This window comes from Bombus vancouverensis, chromosome 15, assembly GCF_051014615.1.
Source record: "Bombus vancouverensis nearcticus chromosome 15, iyBomVanc1_principal, whole genome shotgun sequence".
NCBI classification, from domain to species: domain Eukaryota; kingdom Metazoa; phylum Arthropoda; class Insecta; order Hymenoptera; family Apidae; genus Bombus; species Bombus vancouverensis.
The window spans coordinates 4,121,261-4,144,051 of NC_134925.1; the positions used below are offsets into that span (position 1 = coordinate 4,121,261).

General features: G+C 39.3%; 2 protein-coding genes across 2 annotated transcripts in view; one reads left to right on the plus strand and one right to left on the minus strand.

The window, feature by feature from the left end:
- The window catches only part of LOC117157258 (uncharacterized), a 133,734-nt gene extending 130,498 nt beyond the window's left edge, over positions 1-3,236 (minus strand). The window contains exon 1 of the mRNA XM_033335170.2: positions 2,862-3,236. Coding sequence (XP_033191061.1) covers positions 2,862-2,979 — 118 coding nt within the window. The 5' untranslated portion in view covers positions 2,980-3,236. The remainder of the gene's footprint in view (positions 1-2,861) is intronic.
- kl-2 (dynein heavy chain 2, axonemal kl-2) overlaps positions 1-22,791 on the plus strand; it is a 220,718-nt gene that overhangs the window by 78,999 nt on the left and 118,928 nt on the right. The gene's annotated exons all lie outside the window — the stretch shown is intronic.

A 22,791-nucleotide genomic window follows, 5' to 3' on the forward strand; every position in this document is an offset into this window, starting at 1 on the left:
AAAATCGAATGAATTGTTCCATGATCCTTTGTTCACTGTGTTGAATTCTCACAGATTTATGCGGGGAATTTCTATTAAGGATATAAGTTCAAATTTATTTTGTAGAATTTTATTATTTCATAATACTAATTGATTGGACGAATAGGGATTTAGGATGAATTGGAATGAAAAATATTTCACTTTTGAAATATACCGTATATAGATAGATTAGAAAAATCTGCTCTCTTTATGAGCAGCACATAGCGATTTGTATTTCTGTGTTTGAAAATAAATGAATATCATTTCTGGCCAAATAGCGAACACCGAATGGCAAAGTTAATGGTCGTGGGTACGCTATTTATGGCTTTGCATTTGCAACGCGTCCACGTCGTTTATTGCGTTTTTACGGGTAACGCAAACATCGTCTGTAAAATGTCCTGTAGATCTTTTACTTAAATGTTCCACGTCGTCCCGTCAATTGCTATCAAGAAATCCTATTTAACTGGGCATAGTGTCAGAAATCTCAAATCAACCACGCTCCATACGAAAGAAATTTCAAAATATTTCGCATCAAAATCCAATCAATTTCACCGATATAATTCAGCGTGACTTTTATAAAAAGAAACGAAGGAGAAAAGACGGGTATCAGAATCCATCAAAACGAGTGCCTATGAAAGAATGCTTTTATTTTATAACCAGAAAACCGTGACCCGTTCGAAGCAATCCTTTCGAAGGATCCACGAAGAGGTTGCACAATCGGCGAATTAGATTCTCTATTCCACACGGCTCGAGACGGTTCGTTTTCGAGCGTGACGGCGAAGGAGAAAACGAGGAAATTGAATTAGAACAGCGGGGATCTCGGGCGAGACGCGCGCCTCGCGCAGCCACGTTGAATTAAGAATTTACTCGGGAAGTTTCCCCTTAAACAACCGGGCCAGCCTTCCGTTCGCGCTGAGGAACGTTGGATAGCTTCTCCCCGAAAACGAAATAAGAGTATCGCGTGCACAGCTCCGTTTCTACGTTCTACGTTCATCTTCCATTCTTTCTTTCTTCCTTTCTTTCTTTTGTTCGCAAGAACGACAACAAGAAATTGGAAAAACCACGAGGAAGAAAGGAGAGAGTTGTAAATAAAAGAAGAGACAATGGGGACAACGCGCAACCGCAATTACCAGATTAAAGTCAAAGTGCTCTATCTAAAGTCTATGCTTTCTTTTGGAGTGAACGTTGAACGAATCGGAGCATCGGCGGTGTATGCATAGATAAGGCAGAGGAAGGAGCAATTTCTTCATTAAGAGAAGTTCGAGGAAAGCATAAAACACGTCGTTGTTGTGTGCTTCCGTGTTGGAACAGGGGAGCGTGGATTTATTCAATCTCGTCACCTTTCACATTCTAACAACCTGACCTGGGTTAAGGAAGTGACGGAATAAAGACAAAGACTGGCATGATTAGCAGATTGAAATTAACGAAGTGTTGTACATGTATTATCTATATTATAAAATAATCTGTTATATATATTATGACAATTCGTTAATCAGGAAGTTAGCGTTGATCAAATAAATTCACAACCGCGAAAGCTTTCAAACACGATGCCAAAAATATTCAATTATCTTCATAAAGTCATTTGCATAAAAGTGTCACGCAAAAGTGAAACAACACGAGAAGAAAAATGTGGAGAATCTCTGGAAGCTACAAAAAGATATGGTTCATATTGTTCCATATCGATCTCATAAAATCGAACTTTAAACATACTGTAAACGATTCTCGATCCTGGTCGTCATCCTCGAAAGAAGCGTTGAGTCATCCATTCTCCATAAAAATGACACGGAGAGAAATCGCGGTTCGGTCGCGAGAAATATTATTTACATTCCATCGAGTAAGCAAGCGACGGGACTGAATTTCAATATCGAACTTTCACGAGACGAGTGTTTGGAAACTCGTCTGCATGTAGAAAGAGTCTCGAGAATCGGCGTGTGTGTACATTCCGGCGCGTATTCGTCGCGATTTGTCTAGGTACGTATCCAGTCTCGTTCTCGAGACTCGAATCAGTCTACTGGAAAAGCCATGGATCGAATAGGAGCCGATTCAGAAAATTCTGCAAACCAACTGCTGGCTAGAGGATCCCGTTAAAACCAGAGAAATCCGATGAAAATGTACGAAAAATTCGGTCAACATTCGAGATGCCCAAAGATAGGGTGTATTAAAAGCGAATTGGAGGAAATATTCGAGGGATTTTTCCAGACTGCAAAGGGACAATAAAAGAGATTGGACTATAAATGTCTGTTGAATAAAATGTGTTCCTCGAAAGGCAAAATTGCTATGTTAAGAAAAGCTAAAGAATTAGACTAAAAGGCGAAGAATAAAAGCAAAAGTTGATCGAAGAATTTTAAATACCACCGGTTAGATAATATTACCGTTATTGGTATTAATTGTTCCAAGGAGCATAAACTCGAAATCCTAGTAAGATCTTGGAAGAGCGGACAAAAGTCACGGTAACGATGCAATTGCTGGCAGGCTGTAGAGCCACGTTAAACTACCCCCATTTTGGGTAAAGATCGCGAGTAATCCTTGCTCTTTGCTGCATCAGCAGATTCTGCTTACGGAACGATGGGGTCGAACCAAATCTGCAAACGCAACTTCAAGAATCGGCGTTGCTTCTTCCAGACGAGGATCAACTTCGAACCAAGGGTTATTTACCCCCTCTGATCGTGCATAGTTTTTAACTTTCCTCTTTCAACTTGCTTAACTTGAACTTTCCTTACAGGGACCATGGAGAATCATTGTCAAATCCATTGCATGTACATTTCATTTAGAATTCGTCACTGACTGGTCTCGTTAAAATCTCGTCGATGCTCGAATGGTTTCGCACCCCCCAAGAAACTTACCCCCCACTATCAGCAGCAGCTGGAACAGGGCACGTCGCACTTTCCCGCACTTCCGTCGAACGTCTTTATCCATTCTGGGGATCCTGGTAGCGCTCGTAGATCCTCGAACGACGATCATCGGCAATGTGGATGTTCTCCGCAACTTCCGTTCTCCGTTATTGCAACGTGGCGAACAGTGTCAAGGGACGCGAGCCGCGCGGGCAAATATCATCGGGTCCACTCGACTCTGACTCCGTGGTTTCTGTTTCCGCGAACAGTTGGCTACGTTACTGTCAGAAATCTGAAGAAATCCGTACACAAAAATACACCGCGACACTGAGGGGCGCGAGCGCACTCGGACGTTCTCGCCACTCACACGCCACGCGGACGCGACAGTTCCTGACTTGCAACTGACGAGGGATGCTGCACGAAGAGTTTGCGCCAGCCTCGCGCCCGCGCACAGAATCCTTACTCCCCTGCACTCCCGGCACCCTAGGTCACTTAGTCACCCTTCCTCGCTGCCTCTTCTCGCTTTCACTATTCCAGCAACGAAGAGTGAAAAGAGAAGGAAGATAGTTTCTCTTTTCGGTTTCTTCCTTCTTCTTCCGCTGTGCGCTATCCGCCTCTTCGTCGCCCTCGATATCAACACGCTCTCACCCTCCGCACGCTCTCTGTGGCCACCTCTCTTTCTGCGCTCTTCCACAGTTGTTTCTTTCTACCATTGAATTTTCGACGATTCTATCTCGTTTTACCTGTGTTCCGTTACCGTGGACCTGTAGGAGAGAGGGCAGTTCGTCTCTTTTCGGTTCGTTTTCACCCCTTCTTTTCCGCCGTTTCTTAGTTAGTCCTACCTTTCTGTCTTCGTCCCCTTCAGGCTGGCGCGCATCCTTTCGCTGGCTGTATCTCAAACACTAAAGAGATTCTTAGGAAATTGAATTGAATCCCAACCCCCCGAGCTACCCTCCTCCTCTTGTTATTTCTCTTCTTGTCCTACCGCTTCCAGACGCTTGTCCCTCTCGTTGTTCGGGCTCTGTCTGTCGGTTGTTTCAACCCTTCCCCCCTCCACGTTTATTCGTTCTCCTCTTCGACGATCCGTCTTCGTCTCCTTTGCTCGTTCGTCACGTGACTCAAACTCTCTCGTCTTTGGATATCCTTTCTCTTTAACCGACCATCGTCACCTTCGCGCCATGGCTTCCACGGCGACTGATTGTCTCGCCGTTAAGCGGCAATTTATATGTTAACAGGGCCGATTCGGTCGAGAGTCATGCATACGTTTAAGAAAAGGGGTTGGCAATATAGAGGATGGCGAGGAAGGTCGCGTGACGACGTTCCAGGCACGACGATTCGCTCGTTAGTCGAGCCGACGATCGGCCCGTTCCACTGATAGCGATCTACCCCCATGCTTCCTCGCACCCTAAAGGTTATCGGCTACATGGAAATTCGAGCGAACTCCAAGGAGTACAAATAGTTCGACGAAAGGGGCTGAAGGGATTCGAGCGAGGTCTGAGATTTTACGATGGATTTCTTAAATCAAGGACAGACCCCTAGTGTTTTACTGTTCTAATGTCCGAAGATATCGAGAATTATTTATTGCGGACAATAAGAGAATTTTAAACTCTTGATCATGGTGCTAAGTGTTTAATCGATGCTGATCTATTAAGAACAATTCATATAGAATGTTTCTTTCTGTTCATTTATTTTATTGAATTCTCTACTTTTGTACTTTTTTATTATTATTTTTATTGGATTTGTAAATTTTAAGAGGTTGTTAAATATTCTTTTTCGTCACTTCAATCCTACAACGTAATAAATGTTTGAAGAAATTTTTATGCACAACTTTTATAGGAGTTTCATGTATACAGACATTTCACTTCATTTTCGGATGGGACGCTTCATTCTTTGAAACGAATTTTACGGTTTCGTAGGAGTAAAAGTGTTTCTCATTTAGCTCTTGACTTTATCTTGGTAAAATAAGACGTTCGTCGGTCGCGACCATCTCAGGCTAAGCATATTACTCGAGGGAAATAAAACTACGATGTGAAGTCGCGAAACGTGACCTTGAATTTCATTCGTGTCAAACGTCATCGATGTAGAAGATTGTGGTACGCACACGAGTACAGGAAGTTAAATTACAGGTGCACAGGGCGTGTTAACCGTGTAGTCAGCGTGGCGAGACACGTTCGTGGATCAAAGCTGAATCGACGCGTGCAGGCCAAATAGACGAGGCATTAGCGCGTCTTCACTGTTGAAATCGCACTTTGACACGCGTCCTTCCATTCACGGGGTTCTGGATTACAACCTGCGACCTACGATCTTATTGAAGACCTCTCAAGAAAGTTTTACGGCTGACATTTGTATCTCGTAATGTATTTCTCTTGGACAATTTTATAGAAAGTAGATTTTTGTATTCTGAAATTTCGACAAATTATTATACGTTTCTCAACGCTATAACATTTCCGAAACTTTTCCCAACATTTCTCTATCTGGTCCTTAAACCAAAAATTAAACTGAAGCTGTGAACAATCTTTCTTGATACTTTCCAAGAAATCGATCTCAACCATGTGATTACCGTTCGCATAACGAGACTTTGATCGTTAGCGAAAAAACGCGACACAGAGGATGATTTTTGATCCAAGTGAGCGGGTGGTGGGTGAATAAAAACCGTGAATCCACGCGGAAGTAGAGGCACACGAATTGGCCCAACGTCAACCGCGAAGCAGGTATTTTCACTTGAAAAGCGGGCGGGTCGAGTGAAAATAACGACGGCGAACAGAGTCGTAAAAAGTTGGGGGAGATTAGCCCGTCGTGGAATTAATACTCAAAGCTCGATTCGAGCGGTATTCGCCGATTATAAGCGTAATTCAACCGAACGTTGCACCTCCTCTCTTGCTCTTTCACTCTCCTTCCCTTTCTCTTTCTGCTCCACTGATTCTCGATTCTAACTACTTCTGGAAACAACCTGCTATCGAACTAATTAACTTGTCGTTGACGTAAAAAGAGAAATTTTGGAAACATTTCTTTTTCACGAGAAAGTTGAAAGAAGATTTGTCGAAGAATATGGGATATTATCATTAGATAAATAAAGGATTCGACATGGTATCAAACTTGGAAATGTGACTGTTTCCTTTCAAAGATATACTTTCTAATCTTCATGTTCTCTTTTTTTTATTAAGATATGTATCATTTTGTGTGCTAGACTATATTGGCCGCGTAGAAGTGACACACGTATGAGAATATGAGTGTGTGGAAGTATGTGTGTGCGCGGCGTCTCGAAAAACAGACGAATGTAACGGTTCCGTTGGCAGTGTGGTATGGAAGATAGTGAGACAAAGAAAGTGCTGAGACGCGTGCAAATGTATATCGACGAAAATCCTGGAAATCGTTTATTAAATAAATCTAAAACTATTTTAATATGAATTCTAAGTGTAACCTTAGTGTTCCTTTACTTTTATTTCGGCAATTAAGATCCACAATTCTCAACATTTTTTTTTTTTTTTTCAAAATGACGCGAGATAACACGTCACACTGAAATCTGCATCCAGAAATCCTCGGTTCTAATCTGATTTATCATCGCAAATTCGAGATTACGAATCGTTGGACGACCAAAAATTGGGGAGAATGTAACACAACATGGCGGGTGATTCGCAGAAGGATTACCACAACCGCGAGGAGCATTAGCGTCGCGTATAGAATGGAGGACGGGCTACGGTGGAAAGGGTTCGGTTGAAACGCAATTTAATGCAATTTCTCGTTTAGTCGGAACTTTTAAAGTTGTTAGCGGCAGGTTGAGTGGCCCTTTCTCGTTTCCGCGATGCACGCATACGCGTTGCTAGTCTCTGCACCCTCCCAAACCTCTCGTGAAGTGTTCTATTGTTCTCAACAGAGTTCGAGGTTAAACTTTTGAGGTTTAGTTGAGAACAGCGTGATTTTCTTTGCTTTATTGCATTCGGTATTTTTGCTAATATAACAAATTCTTCCACAACAATTTTGTTTTAATCATTTTACCCTGATAAAGCACTTGATATTTGTTTTTAATAATATGTAATCTTGTTCGAAAAATCTATTATCTTTTTAATTGGTTTGATAATATTCTCGAAACAATTACATTTTACTTTATTCAATGTACAACGTTCAGAAACATATGCAAGCTTACCTAGATTATTTCGGACTAGCTAAAACTCAAAACTAGAATCGGCAAACTTATAAAAAAAAGGTTATATAAAAGAAAGTTCAGATTGGAATAAGTTTCGCTCTTTGATTAAAAATTTTCATTTTAAAGCAGGTTGTATAAGAGCCTCTCATCAAGTATATTTCATAATATCTGAGTTTATATCTTTCGGCAGAAAAGCTGAAATAATGTCTAAATTCTTGTCAAGCTTCGCTGTCTTTGCAACGATCTTTGTGTTTTTGCGCCAAGTCGAAGATGTCTTAGAAGTGCTTTAAAATTGGATCGAGTTTCTGTAATAGCGTGCAAAAGCTTGAGATTCTTTCGTTGGAAACCGCGTTTGGGGCGGGCACAGGAAACTTCTGGCGATAGCGTGCTTTCCCGTCGACTAAATGAGACTAAACCGTCATTCGAAAAAAAAGAAATATGATTCACTTTGCCGCAGTCGAGAGGTTAAGAGCGGCGAGTTTAGATTCATTATGAAGTTTCACGACTTAAATGAGACAGTCGCCGCGAAGAAAGCAGCAGGGCTTGGCTTAAAGAAGTTAATTCCGGGTTCGTTGTCAACTTTTTCGTCGTTGCTACCGAACGAATGAACGTAATTCATGGAATTCTTATGGTGGAATTCCGTCTAACGTTGATAGCAGTTATTAATTTCGATCAAAGTAAATATTATGAATGAAAGAATGTTAATAACGAAATGCACTATCCATCGTTCTTTTCTATACTTTTCTAAAACGAAGGACGATGTGCGAAAATCTTGTAAAATCCAGGACAGCGATATTTTTCAGGGATAGGAAAATATTGTATTGTGATGGCAAAAGTGTGTCGATCCCAACGACGTGGTATATGGATTAATAAACTGACTCTGGTAGAAAGCAGAAGCATATTTGTTTCAATCGTAGGTAACAGATGTTTTATATGTTACCACGTAATGTGAATACGTGTAATGCACACGATATTATACTAGAAGGTAATGGAATTGCAGAAACTGAAATTGTTGACATAGAAAAGCCAAAAATTGAACAGATACGACGCATGTCCTCGTTTCAACTCGCTATGAACCCCTCGCTGTATATCAGCACGCGATTTATATTCGAAGATTTAACTACAAGCCCCGTAAATAAAAAGCGTACATAAATTTTAGCATACAAATTATTCAGAATCTCAAGTGACACCGAGTGTGATACTTTCTCTTAATAAAAGAACTTTCGCGTAACGTAGCCAGTAACAAACGAAGTTACTCAAAGCACAGATTCATCCTCCAGCAACCGCAGCAAAAACCAAGAAAGGGACCATCGAACCGATTCGCTGGTTTAGCATCGTACAAGGACAAAAGCGGAACAGCCTTCAAAGTACGATTTCGGTGATCGTTCAAACACCAGCGTGGCTTTGTCGTGAACCGATCCGAAAGGCAGCAGCGAGATTCACAGTAACTTTGACATTCGAACGAAAGGCGTGACAGCGTTGGTGGTCGCGGGTAAATTGAAACAACGCCGTTATTCGTAATCCAACGTGGAAAAGCGCCGCGGAACGTCGATCTCGTGGGAGATGTTACTCTTTGAGTGCGGTTTCCCTCATCCCTATCTACTCTTTGTCCCGCTTTCTTTTTCTTTCGTTTGTTTCGCTCTCTCACGTTTTTCACTCCCGCTAACATTAATTTCGAATAATTCAATGATCCCTTTGGGGGTTGGCTGATTTCATAGATACACGCGACATCTTTCTATAAATATTCTTTTACAAGAATATACCATTACTCAAAGTTTACTAATGGAAAGTAGTTGTCAGTTGTTCTCACGTGGCGGATAACGTGATATAAGGCTGCGAATTAAGAAAGAGATTTTCTGTCATCACTTATACGATCATCTGAAGTAGCTCGAACAAACGATTCCGTTTAGCGATTAAAAAAATGTTTCGTCCTCAAAATGTCGATTAATTTTTATCCGTGAAAAATTTCCCTGTTTCCCCACTCGCCACTCGTTTACGTAATAGTGTTATTCGTTTACAATTTCAGTTTGTCTGTTTACGTTTGAGTTTCTTTCTATCCTTGTTTATTTGCATTTTTCAGTTTGACACTCTTCATTTGTCTGTTTACATATTCGTTGGTGTTTATTCGCGATACTTTATTCGCCGCTTGTCGAACCAGTATCGAATAATTTTAGTAATCCGTGAAACCTTCGTAGTTTACCACGCTATTGGTAGAGTTTAGATTGTACGTATAGAAAGTTATTTCGTTTTGAAAAAAAGCGAAAAAATGAAACTGATACATCGCAATTTTTCTGGTTTTTATATCGAGTCTATTATTGAAAATCGCTTCACGATGAACTAACAATGTAAGAGTTCGATATGAATTTTAGCTCGCGGTTCAACGTCGAATAAACAGGGTATGGCCCCTTTAAACCGAGTTATTGTGGCCGATAAACGTTCAATTACGTTCTTGCCACTCGCTTTCTTCGACATTTCAATTCACTTTTATCCCCTTGTGGAATGCTAACAAAGGATGCTTACTGCGACGTCTCAGCTAGTCGCTTTCGCACAACGGAACGTTTTAACGTCCAATTCGACAAACACGTTTTAATCGTACGAGAAATCTTTATCGAAAAGTACCCACCGGCTACGCGATATACAACGAGGAAAATGAATTTCTCGTTAATCGAACGAATAGAGGAGCACTCTGGAAAATATAGACAATGTGGTGGATGGAGTAAATTGTATAACTTGGAAATTGTAGTTCTATTATTGGTGGTAGTTAAGTTTAAATCGATAATTATAATTTTAATTGGTTTCAACATCGATTATGTTTAAATCGATAAGGATGAAACATTAGTCGTACACTTGTGCAATGAAATTGAGAAATTGACAAAAAATTAACAGTCGGTCACTGTAATTTCCATGAAGCTCGTCGCACGTATCGTGAATCGAAGGTTACGCTCGTGCTTTTTCTCAATTATCATTACATCAATCATCAATTATAATCATGAAATTTTTTAAAAGTTTCGAAACATTGTCAACGCATAATTCCGCGTTTGACTCGTCGCGTGTCCAATTGTTCGAAGGAGAAAAGGCATTTGTCATTGTAGCGATCGATGATTTCCATCGACTGGCGTATATTTTATTTATCTCTCCATTACGAACGCTGGGAACGATGACGAGAGAAATTGTTGAAAACGTTCAATGGGGACAAGAGAAAAAATAAGGGAAACGCGTGCAAAAGCGCGGTTGCGGGGGTCGTGTCAGCTTGGACAGCCTTTTAAATCGAATTTAACGATCAAATTGCTCTTTACTCCCGCTCACAACTGGCTGATATTGTTAATTACTTGTTTGTCACGATGTCCGTCGCTAAACAGACGCGTCGGTAAATTGCATGTGACATGTACGTAATTCTAAACGTACATAACGTGAGAGGAACGGCGAAAAAATAAAGAGCAAGCTTTGTCGCGATCGCGATCGACGATGGCTCTAATATACGATGTGGAGATCTCGAATAGAATAACGTATAACTTCTGAGTGTTGATGCAACGTTATATTTAATAATCGTTTAAGAGAAGCATTTGATAATAGGAATTATAATTTATTAAATCACTTTAGACAGATATCGAGAAAGATATTCTAGAAAATAAATTGTCTCGTTAATATTCTTTGAACGGAAAGAAGCCATTTATTCTATTTAATTGTGAATTTTCGTAGGAAACAAAATGAATTATCAATTGCACTAAAAAAAAGGCCGCGAAAGACTTTTTCATTTGAAATTCGTATATAGCGCGATAACGAAATTTAATTTTCAAATTTTTGTAGTTGTATAAAAATACCACCCAATACTACAACATTTAATATACTTAAATCCAATTAATTAATATGTGGCTATTGTAGCAAATACAATGGCGAGGCAATACTTTTTTAGGCCATTTACAATTACCGCTTTCATAAGAATTAATCTGGTAAAATACAATCCCGCATAGAACATCGAGCACCTGCCCACGACCGCCATTTTGAATTTCCCGACTATTCAACCAGCAATACGTTGAACATGTTACACAACCCATCGAGCGCCTCGATATTCGCGAATTTCATCGCTTCACTGGCAGCCAGAAGACATTAAAGCCAGACGCGATGTATCACGTTATCCACGGGGGTAATAGACGCAACCTCGTGCAGCAATAACAACGACAGCTTCGCGAAATTAGGGTTCGCTATAGATTGAGTTAACTCATCCTCAAAGTCACTGCAAGAAATACCTACCACAGCAGAAAAGATTCTAGCGATAAAGGTCGTCGATTTGGCTTTTAACCCTCTGTTCTGCCACCTTATTTTTACTTTATTTACTTCCAAGTATTATTAGAATATCGTCCAATAGTTGTTATCGCTACGTGTTACCTGAATCCTTTTGAGCAAAGCAGAATTAAAATCAAAATATAGAAAGAATGAAAAATTCAAATTATCGATGGCAAACGATCCGGTGTGAGGATAAACACTTATTCCTTGGAATGTTCGTCTTGAAAAGAGACATCAAGGGGGAGAGATAGGTAAATTTCAACATTTCATCCTCGGCGAGAAACAGCGACACTTTTTTTTCTGTTGAAACATCCCTCGAACGGACTGACTGAATTTTTAAAAGCACCCTTAGCCGACCGGATTTCCAGCTGGTCGCATCCCCAATCCCAACTACCCCCATCTTGGTTGTCGATCAATCGATGAACGATTCAGTGATTCGATATTCGTTACACGAGGAGAATTCGATGAAAATTCCAGAAGCGGTGGTCCGTTCAATTTTCCTGGTAGCTGCCGTTCTTTATGCGTTTTGCTACCCTTTTCACTCTTGAATTTCTGAGTTGAATTAGTTGCGCCCTTTTTATCGACCCACTTCTGTCATTACGACGCGACTTGCGGTTTCGATACCTCTCAAAGATTTTCCAGAATATCAGAGAGCAATTTTTAATCCTCAATTAATATTGTTAGCTTACGAAGATTTGGACCAAATATTACAATATAGTTTTAGAATATTATGTTGTTTTAACTTGTATTTCGTGCGATGAACATTATCTCTCAATATTATTTTTTATATGATTAAAATTAAATATGCCTTTGTACGTATAATATATTGCATCTGTTCAAGTCAGAAGAATGCTTAAATAACACAAAAAAAGGTTACAAAAGTTTGTAACGGAAGCTATTCAACATCGACACAGGTTGAAATGGAGTTTTTCAGATAGGCAATTCTTCGTGATTCAGGGCTACTGATTTGAACATGGTGGTTTTATTCCCACTAGGTGCGGAAACATTTATATTCCGCACACCTTGCTCATTCTGTGTATATCAATCGGTTTCATATAACAAGCTCAACTTATTGATTATACCAACAGCCTCGCCCCCTCTTGTTCCCGTTAATTCGTCGTCATAAATGCGCCGTGATTTCTATCGAACAAAGTTAATAATATTATCGACACGTAAGATAAAACGAGCGACAACCGTGGACAAATTGTTCGATCTAAACCCCTATCAGACCTTACTGTGTCTCGAGTCTGTCTCTAAATTTAAATCTAAACACAGGTATACAACGTTAAACCTAACCACAACCATATGACAATTATATAATTGTATATATAACTTACCAATTTAAATTCGGTTACATAATGTAATTTTCACTTCTGTAAATATCTCAACACTTAACTCGATTCAAGATAAATTACCTTATCAAAGATCAAAGTCACACCTTACAATAATTTCTAAAAATCTCTCACAATTCTGCCACTGTTCCTTTCCTACAGTTCGCGAAAGGTCCATCTCGTTTCTAATTAGAAATCTAATAACCTACTTAGCTAAATGTAATTATACAATACTATTTCTACCTTTATAAACATCGTCCGGCATTTCATTCGATTTCCAACAAACCATTTTCTCAGAGATCAAAGTAACTCTTTAATTTCACTTTAAAATATCTCGAAATTTTACCACCATCTTCCCTCCGTTCTCTTCCAGAAATCATTCTCTTTTCCAAAGTACTAGCCACAACTACACCCCCTTGTGTAAGAGAGACGAAACCCGTAGCACGCCGTAAAAATCCGAAAGGGAAGCAGATTTTAAGCTCCGAAGCGGCGAAATTAAGAAAAAGGTTCACTGATCTATTGGTGGGACGAGCGACGAAAGAAGACCGAGACGAATTACGCCAGCCTCGATGGAGTATCCTCGAGGGTGGCGCCAGCTCTTTAGATATTAAGAAGAGACCACGAGACCGGGGGCGAATGCGACCCGTTGGCCGGCCCTTCAAACGGTCGATCCGAGTGGAATTTATGCGCGACCGCCCGACGAGATTGCGCTCCTGCTCCCTGTCTCTCTTCGCCCGCCTCCGATACTCGTATTCCTTTGGCCTCTCGACGAACCCATTATGCGGGCCATGTACCGGCTTGTATGATTATTGTATTTCTGTCGGGCGCTCGTGCCCGGGATATCTCCGCTCTGGTTGTCTCTATCTCGTCCTACCAGCCACGCTGTTTCTCTGTTCGCAGTGTCAGTGAGGGTGTGAGTTCCGAGGCAGTGGATTTAGGAAATCGCACGGTTCTTCTTCGTTCAAATGCAGCCGGATCCTGAGAACGTTTAGGGTTTCAGGGTGGCTGATGATTTTCTGTAAGAATGAACGTGGATACGGAGATGATGAGAAGGGGGTGTGGCATTGAGCCGAGAGCAGAGGGAACGATGGATGGATTCTTTGTATGTGAGACTGGAATTAACGTTTTTGGGTAGGTGGAATGTGCGCGGAATGGAAGATTTGGAATAGTTTCAGAAGGTTTGGTTCAATTAGTGAGAGATAAAAATGCGATTAATTTGCATATTATAGAAAGTGGTTTTGATCGGAGATTCTCGAGTGTTTGACAGAACGCTACGGAGGGTTCTAGTAGGTCTCGTTGGAACGAAGCAAAGACTATGATAATTTGTACCATCGAATATATAGTACGTACGATGTTTCGATACCCTGCCCCGGGCCTAGAATTAAAGCAACAGCGAATTATTGTTGATATATCTTGTGAAACGAAGTAAATATTCGAGCCTGTGTTTCGGTAGATTCTTGCCAATTGTCGACACCCAAGTACACGTTACTTAGCCTCAAATTAGATGGAAGTTAGGGGTAAGTTAAAGGTAGGCGATGTCTGCGATGGCTCCACGGTTTCATTTAAGTTAGGTCGAGGTTCGGTCTGCTTCCGGTTCCCGGTTACGTACGAATTATTTCGTAAATGGTTATAGCTTGGATTGCATGGAAACTAAGTTTAACTTGAATGGGCGTTAGGCCGTCAATCGCATATTCAACACGAATTAGAGAAATTCCGAGGCCTGGAACAAACTGCTTAACTGAATCCTTGACGATTCAATGGTTAGTCGAAACACGATGATATCTTCTCGATTTGCAATTACATATACTCCTTGGTCATTGAAGAAGAACCAGATACTACAAGAATTTCTCTTTTCTAATTGCGATGCTAAATGGCGAATCATTTTTGGCTATCGAAATTATTGTTATTAGAAAAAAAGACGAGGATGGGAGATTGATGAAAATTTTCAGTGGTCCTAATTCAATGACCAGAGGTTATATAATAAACTATTCATGGAACGCCGATGTTTTCACCATTACTGTTAACTAGACAGGCGAATGCATATTTGTACGACTCTACGTTGTGATGGATTGTGTTGTTGAGGTCTAGTGGAATTTTCTACCGCGTGGCATTTCAATTATCACCTCGATCAAGCTCCTTTTATGTGTTCGCTCTGTAGTTAATGGTATCACATCGTACAACACGTATCTACGTACTTTTCAAGTGGCTTTTCACTTGTCCATGGAATTAAGCCTATTTTACAATGTTCTGATTTTTCGAATCTTACCAATTTCTCACGTATCGAATTAAAAATTAGAATTGAAAAATTTGCAAAACGAACTCGTTTGAACTCAAGGATTGCAAATCAAAATTGTTTATTTCATATTATATTACATACCATATTTTTTACATTGGTATACTATTTTTGTAAATAATGGTATTGTTACGAAAACTGATGAATAATAATAATTTGTAATTGTAAGAAAGAAAGTTTAATTTCCATTTGAGACAATTATCAGAAGTTTTGTTTAATAAGTCAACTTCCTGGATAATTTATTTAATGTCAGAGTTCGAATTTGAAAATTCTGATGGTATCTTCCGTCAGCCTTCTCATGAAAGTTTCTCTCATTTTTTCCCCTTTTTTTTCGTTTCGAGACAACGCGCAACGGCAGTGGTTGCGATGTAACATTTTTAAGGACAACCGCCTTATCGCTGCCACGATGCATCATAAGCGTTATCAGGGCTCCACGGCGAGAAAGACTCGTTGTTGCAACGACGCGACCCTGGTAATTGTCTCCGGTGAATTAAATCGCGATGTCTATCTGCAATTGCAACAGCCACGTCGAAGCTTTGAATAAAAAAAACACACAAAAAGAAATTTTCCTGTAATCAAAATGTATAGTTTAATAAAACGCAACACGTTGAAATAAGCTAAAATAAGATTGAAGCAGAAAATTGAGCAATTTTCGAGTTTCATCGAATTCTCATGTTTCGAATTAAGTAGTTAGAACTGGAAAGTTTTCCAAGTGAGTTCGTGCGAATTTAAGGATTGCAGAGTGGTTGGCAACAAGTAGAAAGCTTTCAGCTCGAAATCTTCCGAATTCGGCGCTTTTGAATCGAATGACGACAAACTGAAAGCTTCCGGATGCGATTCGTTTGTATTTGATGTTTCCGACGCGAGTTCTAACTTCGTTGGAAAGTTTCGAGTTTCGATTTTCTTCTTCCTATTTTTTCAAATTGAGCTCTATTAAACGCAACAGTTTTTGGTCAATCATTAACAAATGTGCAGCTTTAGAATCGATTCTTTTCCTGGAACTCGATTAATTAATTAATTAATTTGAATTAAACTGTGCTCTAATTTTAATACTAGAATAATTTTATAAACTACTAGAATAGTGAAAATGCACGTTTTTACAACAATGCACGTTTGATCCATTTTCCATATAATTTCCATTTAAATTCGGCACAAGTTTCATACTTTAATCGTTAATAATTAATTCTAATGTTAGTAATATGGCTTAAAGATGATCAAAGACCGTAATTTTAATCCTTACACTGATGAACGTACTCAAAGCTACAGAAGAAAAATCTTCTCTCCTCACTGTTGATCACAGGATGCTCGATCGATGAGAGATTTAATTTTCCATTCGATGATATCGAATCCGACTCATTTCGAGTTACATTTATAAACGCCTCGATAAATTTTTAATCGCGTAACAATATCCTCTTTCCTAGATCTTATAAAACAATTAAAGTCAGTTACCTTGAATTTTCTAAGACGTATCGTTAATAATTCTTCACAGCTCCTAATCACCATCTATTAACCACACTTACTTTTCGAATCCACATTACAGACTACCCTTCTTTCATCAAGAACCTCAATTTCTCAATAACAGATCTCGAATTACAAACCAAATAACATTAATCAGAGACTTAGCCAAGCACTCGACCCACTACCAGTACCACAGCTATCAAGAAGCTTTTCCCCGAAGCAGGTTCTTATCGTCAATTATCAAGTCTCAAAAGCCCAACATCGACTGCACCCCATAATTACTTTACTGCAGGTACCACCTACCGATCGTGTAATTACCCGAACCATTATCCTCTTTCCTTCCGTACCAACACCTTGATATCTTCCTTCTGAATTCAAACCAACGAAGCAACACCCTAAAATTGAAATATTCACTTCTACTATCCTTCTACTTTTACAAATTCTATATATAGATATATATTGTACAGAATTGTCAGAACGAATACCAAGCGTAAGGAGAAAACTTAAAACATTCGCAAAGGCGTCTGAATTCCAACTGAATTACCCAGCACGTACCGAGTGGGAGAAACGGTCAGGGTCAATTTAGGGTTGACTGACTGCTTCGGATTAGGCCGCACAGACAGGTTCCACGTTATACAGACGAAACCTCGCGAGGGTCTGAGCTATTTCTAAGTCTCCAGAGAAGCTAATCGAAGAAGTTTTGAACCAACGGTGTACAATGTTAGCGTAAAAATGCATATAGAAAATCAAACACTCAAAGATAGCAAGGAAACTACATTGTAAACCTGGCTTAAAGCCAGCCATTGCTAACGCCTTAACATCCGTAGTTGGAACCAGTGGCCAGTCTCAGTTGAAGGGTTGCAGGCATCGTCATTGTCCCAAGAATGGAAAGCAGCCCCTGGCGCGCGCAGGTTCGACCGCAAGCCGCGACAATGACGCGTTCTCTCGTACATTGGCGAGGAGGATGGGGCTTGGGGAGGGGTGCATGTACGCGTGCACTAATGGTACTAGGCACGGCTTGAGGATGACATTAAGCAGCAAGTGCAGCGGAGTGTGCATTGTCATTCCCGTTGAATGTCGTCGTGTGGGCCGCTGAACAGGCCGCGCTCTTCGTCTGCCAACCGGTATCGTCACCGAGATGCTTGCGGATCTCAGCGCCAACCCTCCTCCTTTCTCTCTTCCTTCGCCCTTTCACCCTTCCGTTCCAACCCCTCGCGCCCCAATGTATTACTATAGGCGGATACATGGCACACAAAGCGGCCAGCAAGATTTGTTTTGCGACACAAACATGCGACACGGCCGTCCATTAACCGTAATAACGTTTCGATGAATGCACGGTCGCGGCCTCGGACCAGTTATTAGTTATGCATTTGCATAAACGTCCCGGCAATTATTATGTGCACGCGCAATTATGATTCGAGCATTGTTACTGACCGTGCTATCAGCACGGTGTGTATATGTTGTAGGCGATGATGAATAGACGAACGAGCTTTTTACGTTTCGCTGCGAATTCTTTGAATTTTATGATTTATTGTTGGCGAGGATAGAAGACACGTTTAATTATACATATAATTCGATTGAAATCGTTAAGCGAAATTTTATGGATAAGAAGCTACAAGTCTAAGCCGAATAATAATTCTTATATAACAGGGATATGCGTTTGATGATCGAGCGAACGAAGTTTGACAAGTAAATTTTACAAATTACGTATCATCTGATTATATTCCGCTGTAAACGTGAAATTTCGATATTACCAATGAGACGCCTGTAACCTCATATCTTGTCAATTTATTAATAGCATTAGTTCATGAATTATTAGGTAATAGGATTTTCGATAGGAATCGGATAGAGATGCAATTTGATGATGTTATTGCTGACTGGGGAAGGTGTCTGAATTTTGTGAAATTCAAATGGGTTAATATGATGGAATAATATTGTAGATAATTATTAATGCACAATGATAATATTCGTCGATTGAATCGTAACGAATTGTCAAAGGAAAGCTGCAACTAAAACGGACAAGATAAGTGAAAACAATGACACGGCCGGGAATGAAAACGAATCGGGAAAAATCGATCGACGATTACCCCTCGAGATAGCAGGCCCGTACTCCGCATCGCTGTTTATTAAACATTCCGATTGCCGTGTATCAACGTTTATTCGCAAATACTCCGCGTGGAAATTGAATCATCGGAAGCGGCTCGGCGGTCGAGCGACGGAAAACCGTCGGCTAAAAGCATTCTTGCTCGATTTTGATGGGTTCCAGCCCCGACAACGTTCGATGGTATCGCAACGAAGCTTCGATCGGCCGAGTTGACTCGTTGTTTTCTTGCATCGTACTATTGAAACTTTCGTTAATTGCGCTGCAAATGTGTAACTTTGCAGATGCAATTCTTTTCTGCTTCCCTGCCTGTTTCGTTTCTCTTTTTTTTCTGTTTGATACTTTTTAATCTCACGTCGATGCTGACGCTTCCGGCCCCTCTATCCTTTACAGCGCGCGATACAGACGCGTCTCGAGCGAGAAACACGCGGATAGGGGTTGAAAATAATATCGAGGCGCGAGAAAAAATCCCTGGCCGCGATAATTATCGCGGATTCCATCGTCTCTAAAGGGGCTCCGGTTTCTTTGAAATCACCCCAACCGCGAGCGCGTTAATTTCCACTGAATTTTATACCGAATTCCGCGACTTTTTATAAAACTCGCGTTCGGAGACAAATAACGGCGGGGATCCGTCTGGGTGGCTGCAGTAACGAGTCTCGATACGTCGTACGATGGTCCATTAAAAATTTACTACGAAGAACGAAGTGAAGCTACATAGACGAAGAGAAGGTATGAAACGAGATACAATGTCCACGGACTACGTAAAAAACACAATCTTGAATTAATTTGAATTTCAATTACTTTTATTTAAATTAGGTTTGTTATAATTAATCTGACGATGAATTAACAACTGCGAAATTTATGTAGCGTTAATACTCCATTAGTAGAAAACTACCGAGGAGATCGTTGTTGAATCTTTTCCTCGAATATTTCCAACAATCCAGCGAATAGTTTTTCGGTTAAAAATGTATCGCGGTTCCCTCCATTGACTCGAATTCCAGGAAACCGTCGATTATTCGTTCCAGGGAGAAGGAAATCTCAGATTATAATCCTCCGTCTGTATTTCAAAAGTGTATTTCGCTTGCGTGCCACCGTGTGGCTAGCATCCTTTATCTCTCCGCCTCTCTTCCTTCTTATCGATTGCAATCCACGGCATTCTTTCTCCGTTTCTTTCGTACTCGTGTTTCTCGTATCTTTGTATGGATACTGGGTGCCTCTGTTTCGTGAAAATCGTCGCCTTTATTTCTTTCACATTTCTCTCGTTGACTCGAAGCTTCCGCGAATTATTTGGCAGTGCGCCATTTTGAATTGAACATTCCCTATGATGCTTTGCCGCTCACGTACTTTTTCTGTGAAAAACGCCTGTTCCTTAGGGTTGCGAGCGACTATAATTATCAATTCTAACGGGACTTGGAATTCGTCGAAAATTGAACTTAAAGCGCTTCAATTTAAATTTCAGTTTAATTATACCAAACGATATTACCAAGTAATGATACTATAACTAAATATTTCAAAATAATCTGCATTTGAATAATAATTCTTGAAATATAATATTCATTTGTGATCAATTATAGAGACAATACGAACAACAGGGTTAAATTACTCTTATTCGATTCATTTGTATGATTATTCGGCGAATAATCTGAAATTTGGACGTAAAGAAGGATAGAGAAATAAATGGAAATAGGTTTAATATCGTTGGTATATCGCCACTATGTTGGACACAAAGAAGCACGGTCACTCTCCTTTTTGCAGCTGTCATTTACGAGCAAAATCCCGGCTAACGATAACGCGAGCTACCCGTATAGCTGGAGACTGGGAGGTAATACGCTTGTCTATGACAGAGAAGGATCCTGAATTTGAATCTCTCCAGAGCAGCTTTGTCTCCACTCGCCTGTGTACATTGTACATTGTAGCATAGCTATCAAGCCTCACCAAGTACTTAGAAATACCGAGCCTCTCGATTTTTCAAAACGAAACTAATTTTTCCGACGGAAGGATTAATTTACAGTTTAATTATCATTCGATACTGTCGTATTTCAAAAAAAAGTGAAAAATTTGTAAAACAGAAGCTGTTGAGCTCTTTTAAAGAAGACAAATAGATTAAACCAAAGAGAATTTTTAAATACGTTATAGAAGAAATAAATGTAATAAAAATTCAATAAAAATTTATTACGAAAAAATTGATTATACGATCCGTGAAACTAAAATTACAAAATGTTCTACAGAATAAATAGATTTAAATGATCAAACAGGATTTTTAGGTAAATTAAATGGAATAAATAAAATTTTGTCCGCGCGTAATAAAAATTCGATGTATAAACTCGATGAGAAATTCATTACAAAAATTTCATTAAACAACTTTCCTCGCCTATAAAATTAGATTTATCGCGTTTGAAAAATCAATTAAATGAAACATAAACACAGTTTTCTAGAAACATTAAATATAAATTAGATAAAAATTCATAACAAATATTTTTTTATCACACGATTTCTGTCACCTATGCAACTAAAATTACCACGTTTGTCAGTAGATCAAAATATTTCGTAAACGATATAAAGATTCCACGTATTCCTTAAACAATTCTTTTATACTGATAAAAATAGTACCGTTAAACGGACATTGTTACGTTAATATTATAAAGTCAACAATACTATCGCTAAAGGTTCGTTCTAGAAAATTGACCAAATCGAATTATCCTTTAACTCTATCATCGCACGTGTCTTTCGCGTAGCACAAGTTTCAAACAACAAATGGAGATATACGATACGAACGGTTTCGTATCCCACGAAATATTTCATCCGCGTGACGTCAACAAACCGCAGGTAGCAGAATTGCTCGCATTCATCGCAGACAAGGGGTGCCCCTCGCCCGAAGTAACCTCGAATACGAAACATTTAGTCGATCGCGACGCGTCCTAAGTGACGGACAAGCGTTATTCTGTTCCATCGATACTGGCGTCGATTGAGAGCATTGCAGTTAAACGACGCTAAACAACAACTGGGCCACCGTACCTGCCACGACTTGTTACCGCTACAATCTATTTTCAACGTGTGTTTACGTGGGAATAAAAGTGACGCGGAATAACCATATCCAAACGTGGATATTAAGGCAGATATTAAACGGCAAGTGAAGATTGCCAAGTAAGCGAATTAATATTAGTTAAACATTAAACGATATCAGTACGGTGTTAAATGCGATTTTGTGTTTTACGATGCGTAATAATTGTATTGTCACGATACGTGAATAGTTGGGTATATAAAGTTTAGAAAGTAGTGGAGAATGTAAATTATACGCTAATTCCAAAAACTTTGGAGTTACTGAATTTTCGTGAACTCAGCTGTACATACATTGAATCTGAACCTGATTTTGTTATTATTTCGGAATTAGTATTACCAGACTGCGGATATTTATGCAAATTCATATTTTTGTGAAGGAAACAAACAGAGGAATAGAACCGATACAGGAATTTGTTTTGCCTATTAAATATCATAATAAGTGGTGAACTTTGCATATTTTACATACTTTTGCATATTACGCGTATTCTATGCATTTTTGTATTTTTATGTTTTCCGTGAATGTTTACAGATACCAGCATTAATTCTCTTTATTTCAGTGGATTATTGATGAATAAATTCCTTAAGATAAAAGAATTCTGGACTGAGTATTTGTCGTATAAGAAATATATCATGAACATTTTAACGGCAAGGCAGGCCATTAAAATTAACATGTTACATTGCAATATGTAGATGAGATGTATAAATGTATCAAATATCTCAATATTGGAATTTCCATAACTCTAACAATACGAATAATAATCAAAGATTCTTTAATATATTATTAAATTTCCATATCGGTAGCTCGATTAATTTAAAAGACAGGATTTCAATAAGATTATTATTCACGGTAAAAGCATCTCGTCGATAAGATGCTAATTCTGGCCAGCACATTATTATAATTGAATTCTCTTTAGAACACAATCTTTGTTTCTTTAGTATACTTCGTGAATCGTAAAATATTATTCAAGAAAATAAAGTAGAGTTTACAGATCGAGGAGACGCGACTAAAATCCGAAGTCTCGACTTAAGACAGAAATATTTCACAGACAAATAGAAAGAAACTTTTATTGCCTCAAGATAATTCCCAGGTACTCCCAGACGCTATAAAATAAATTATCCATGTACCAAGCTTAACTCAAATTTAATCCAAGTTTAATCCAACTATGATTTTGCCTTTGAAAAGTTAAACTGGTCATTAGACCGACAAAAATTGATTACTCGATAATTGTTATCTATAAGTCTTAAACTGAAAATTTTCTCTTCTATATGTA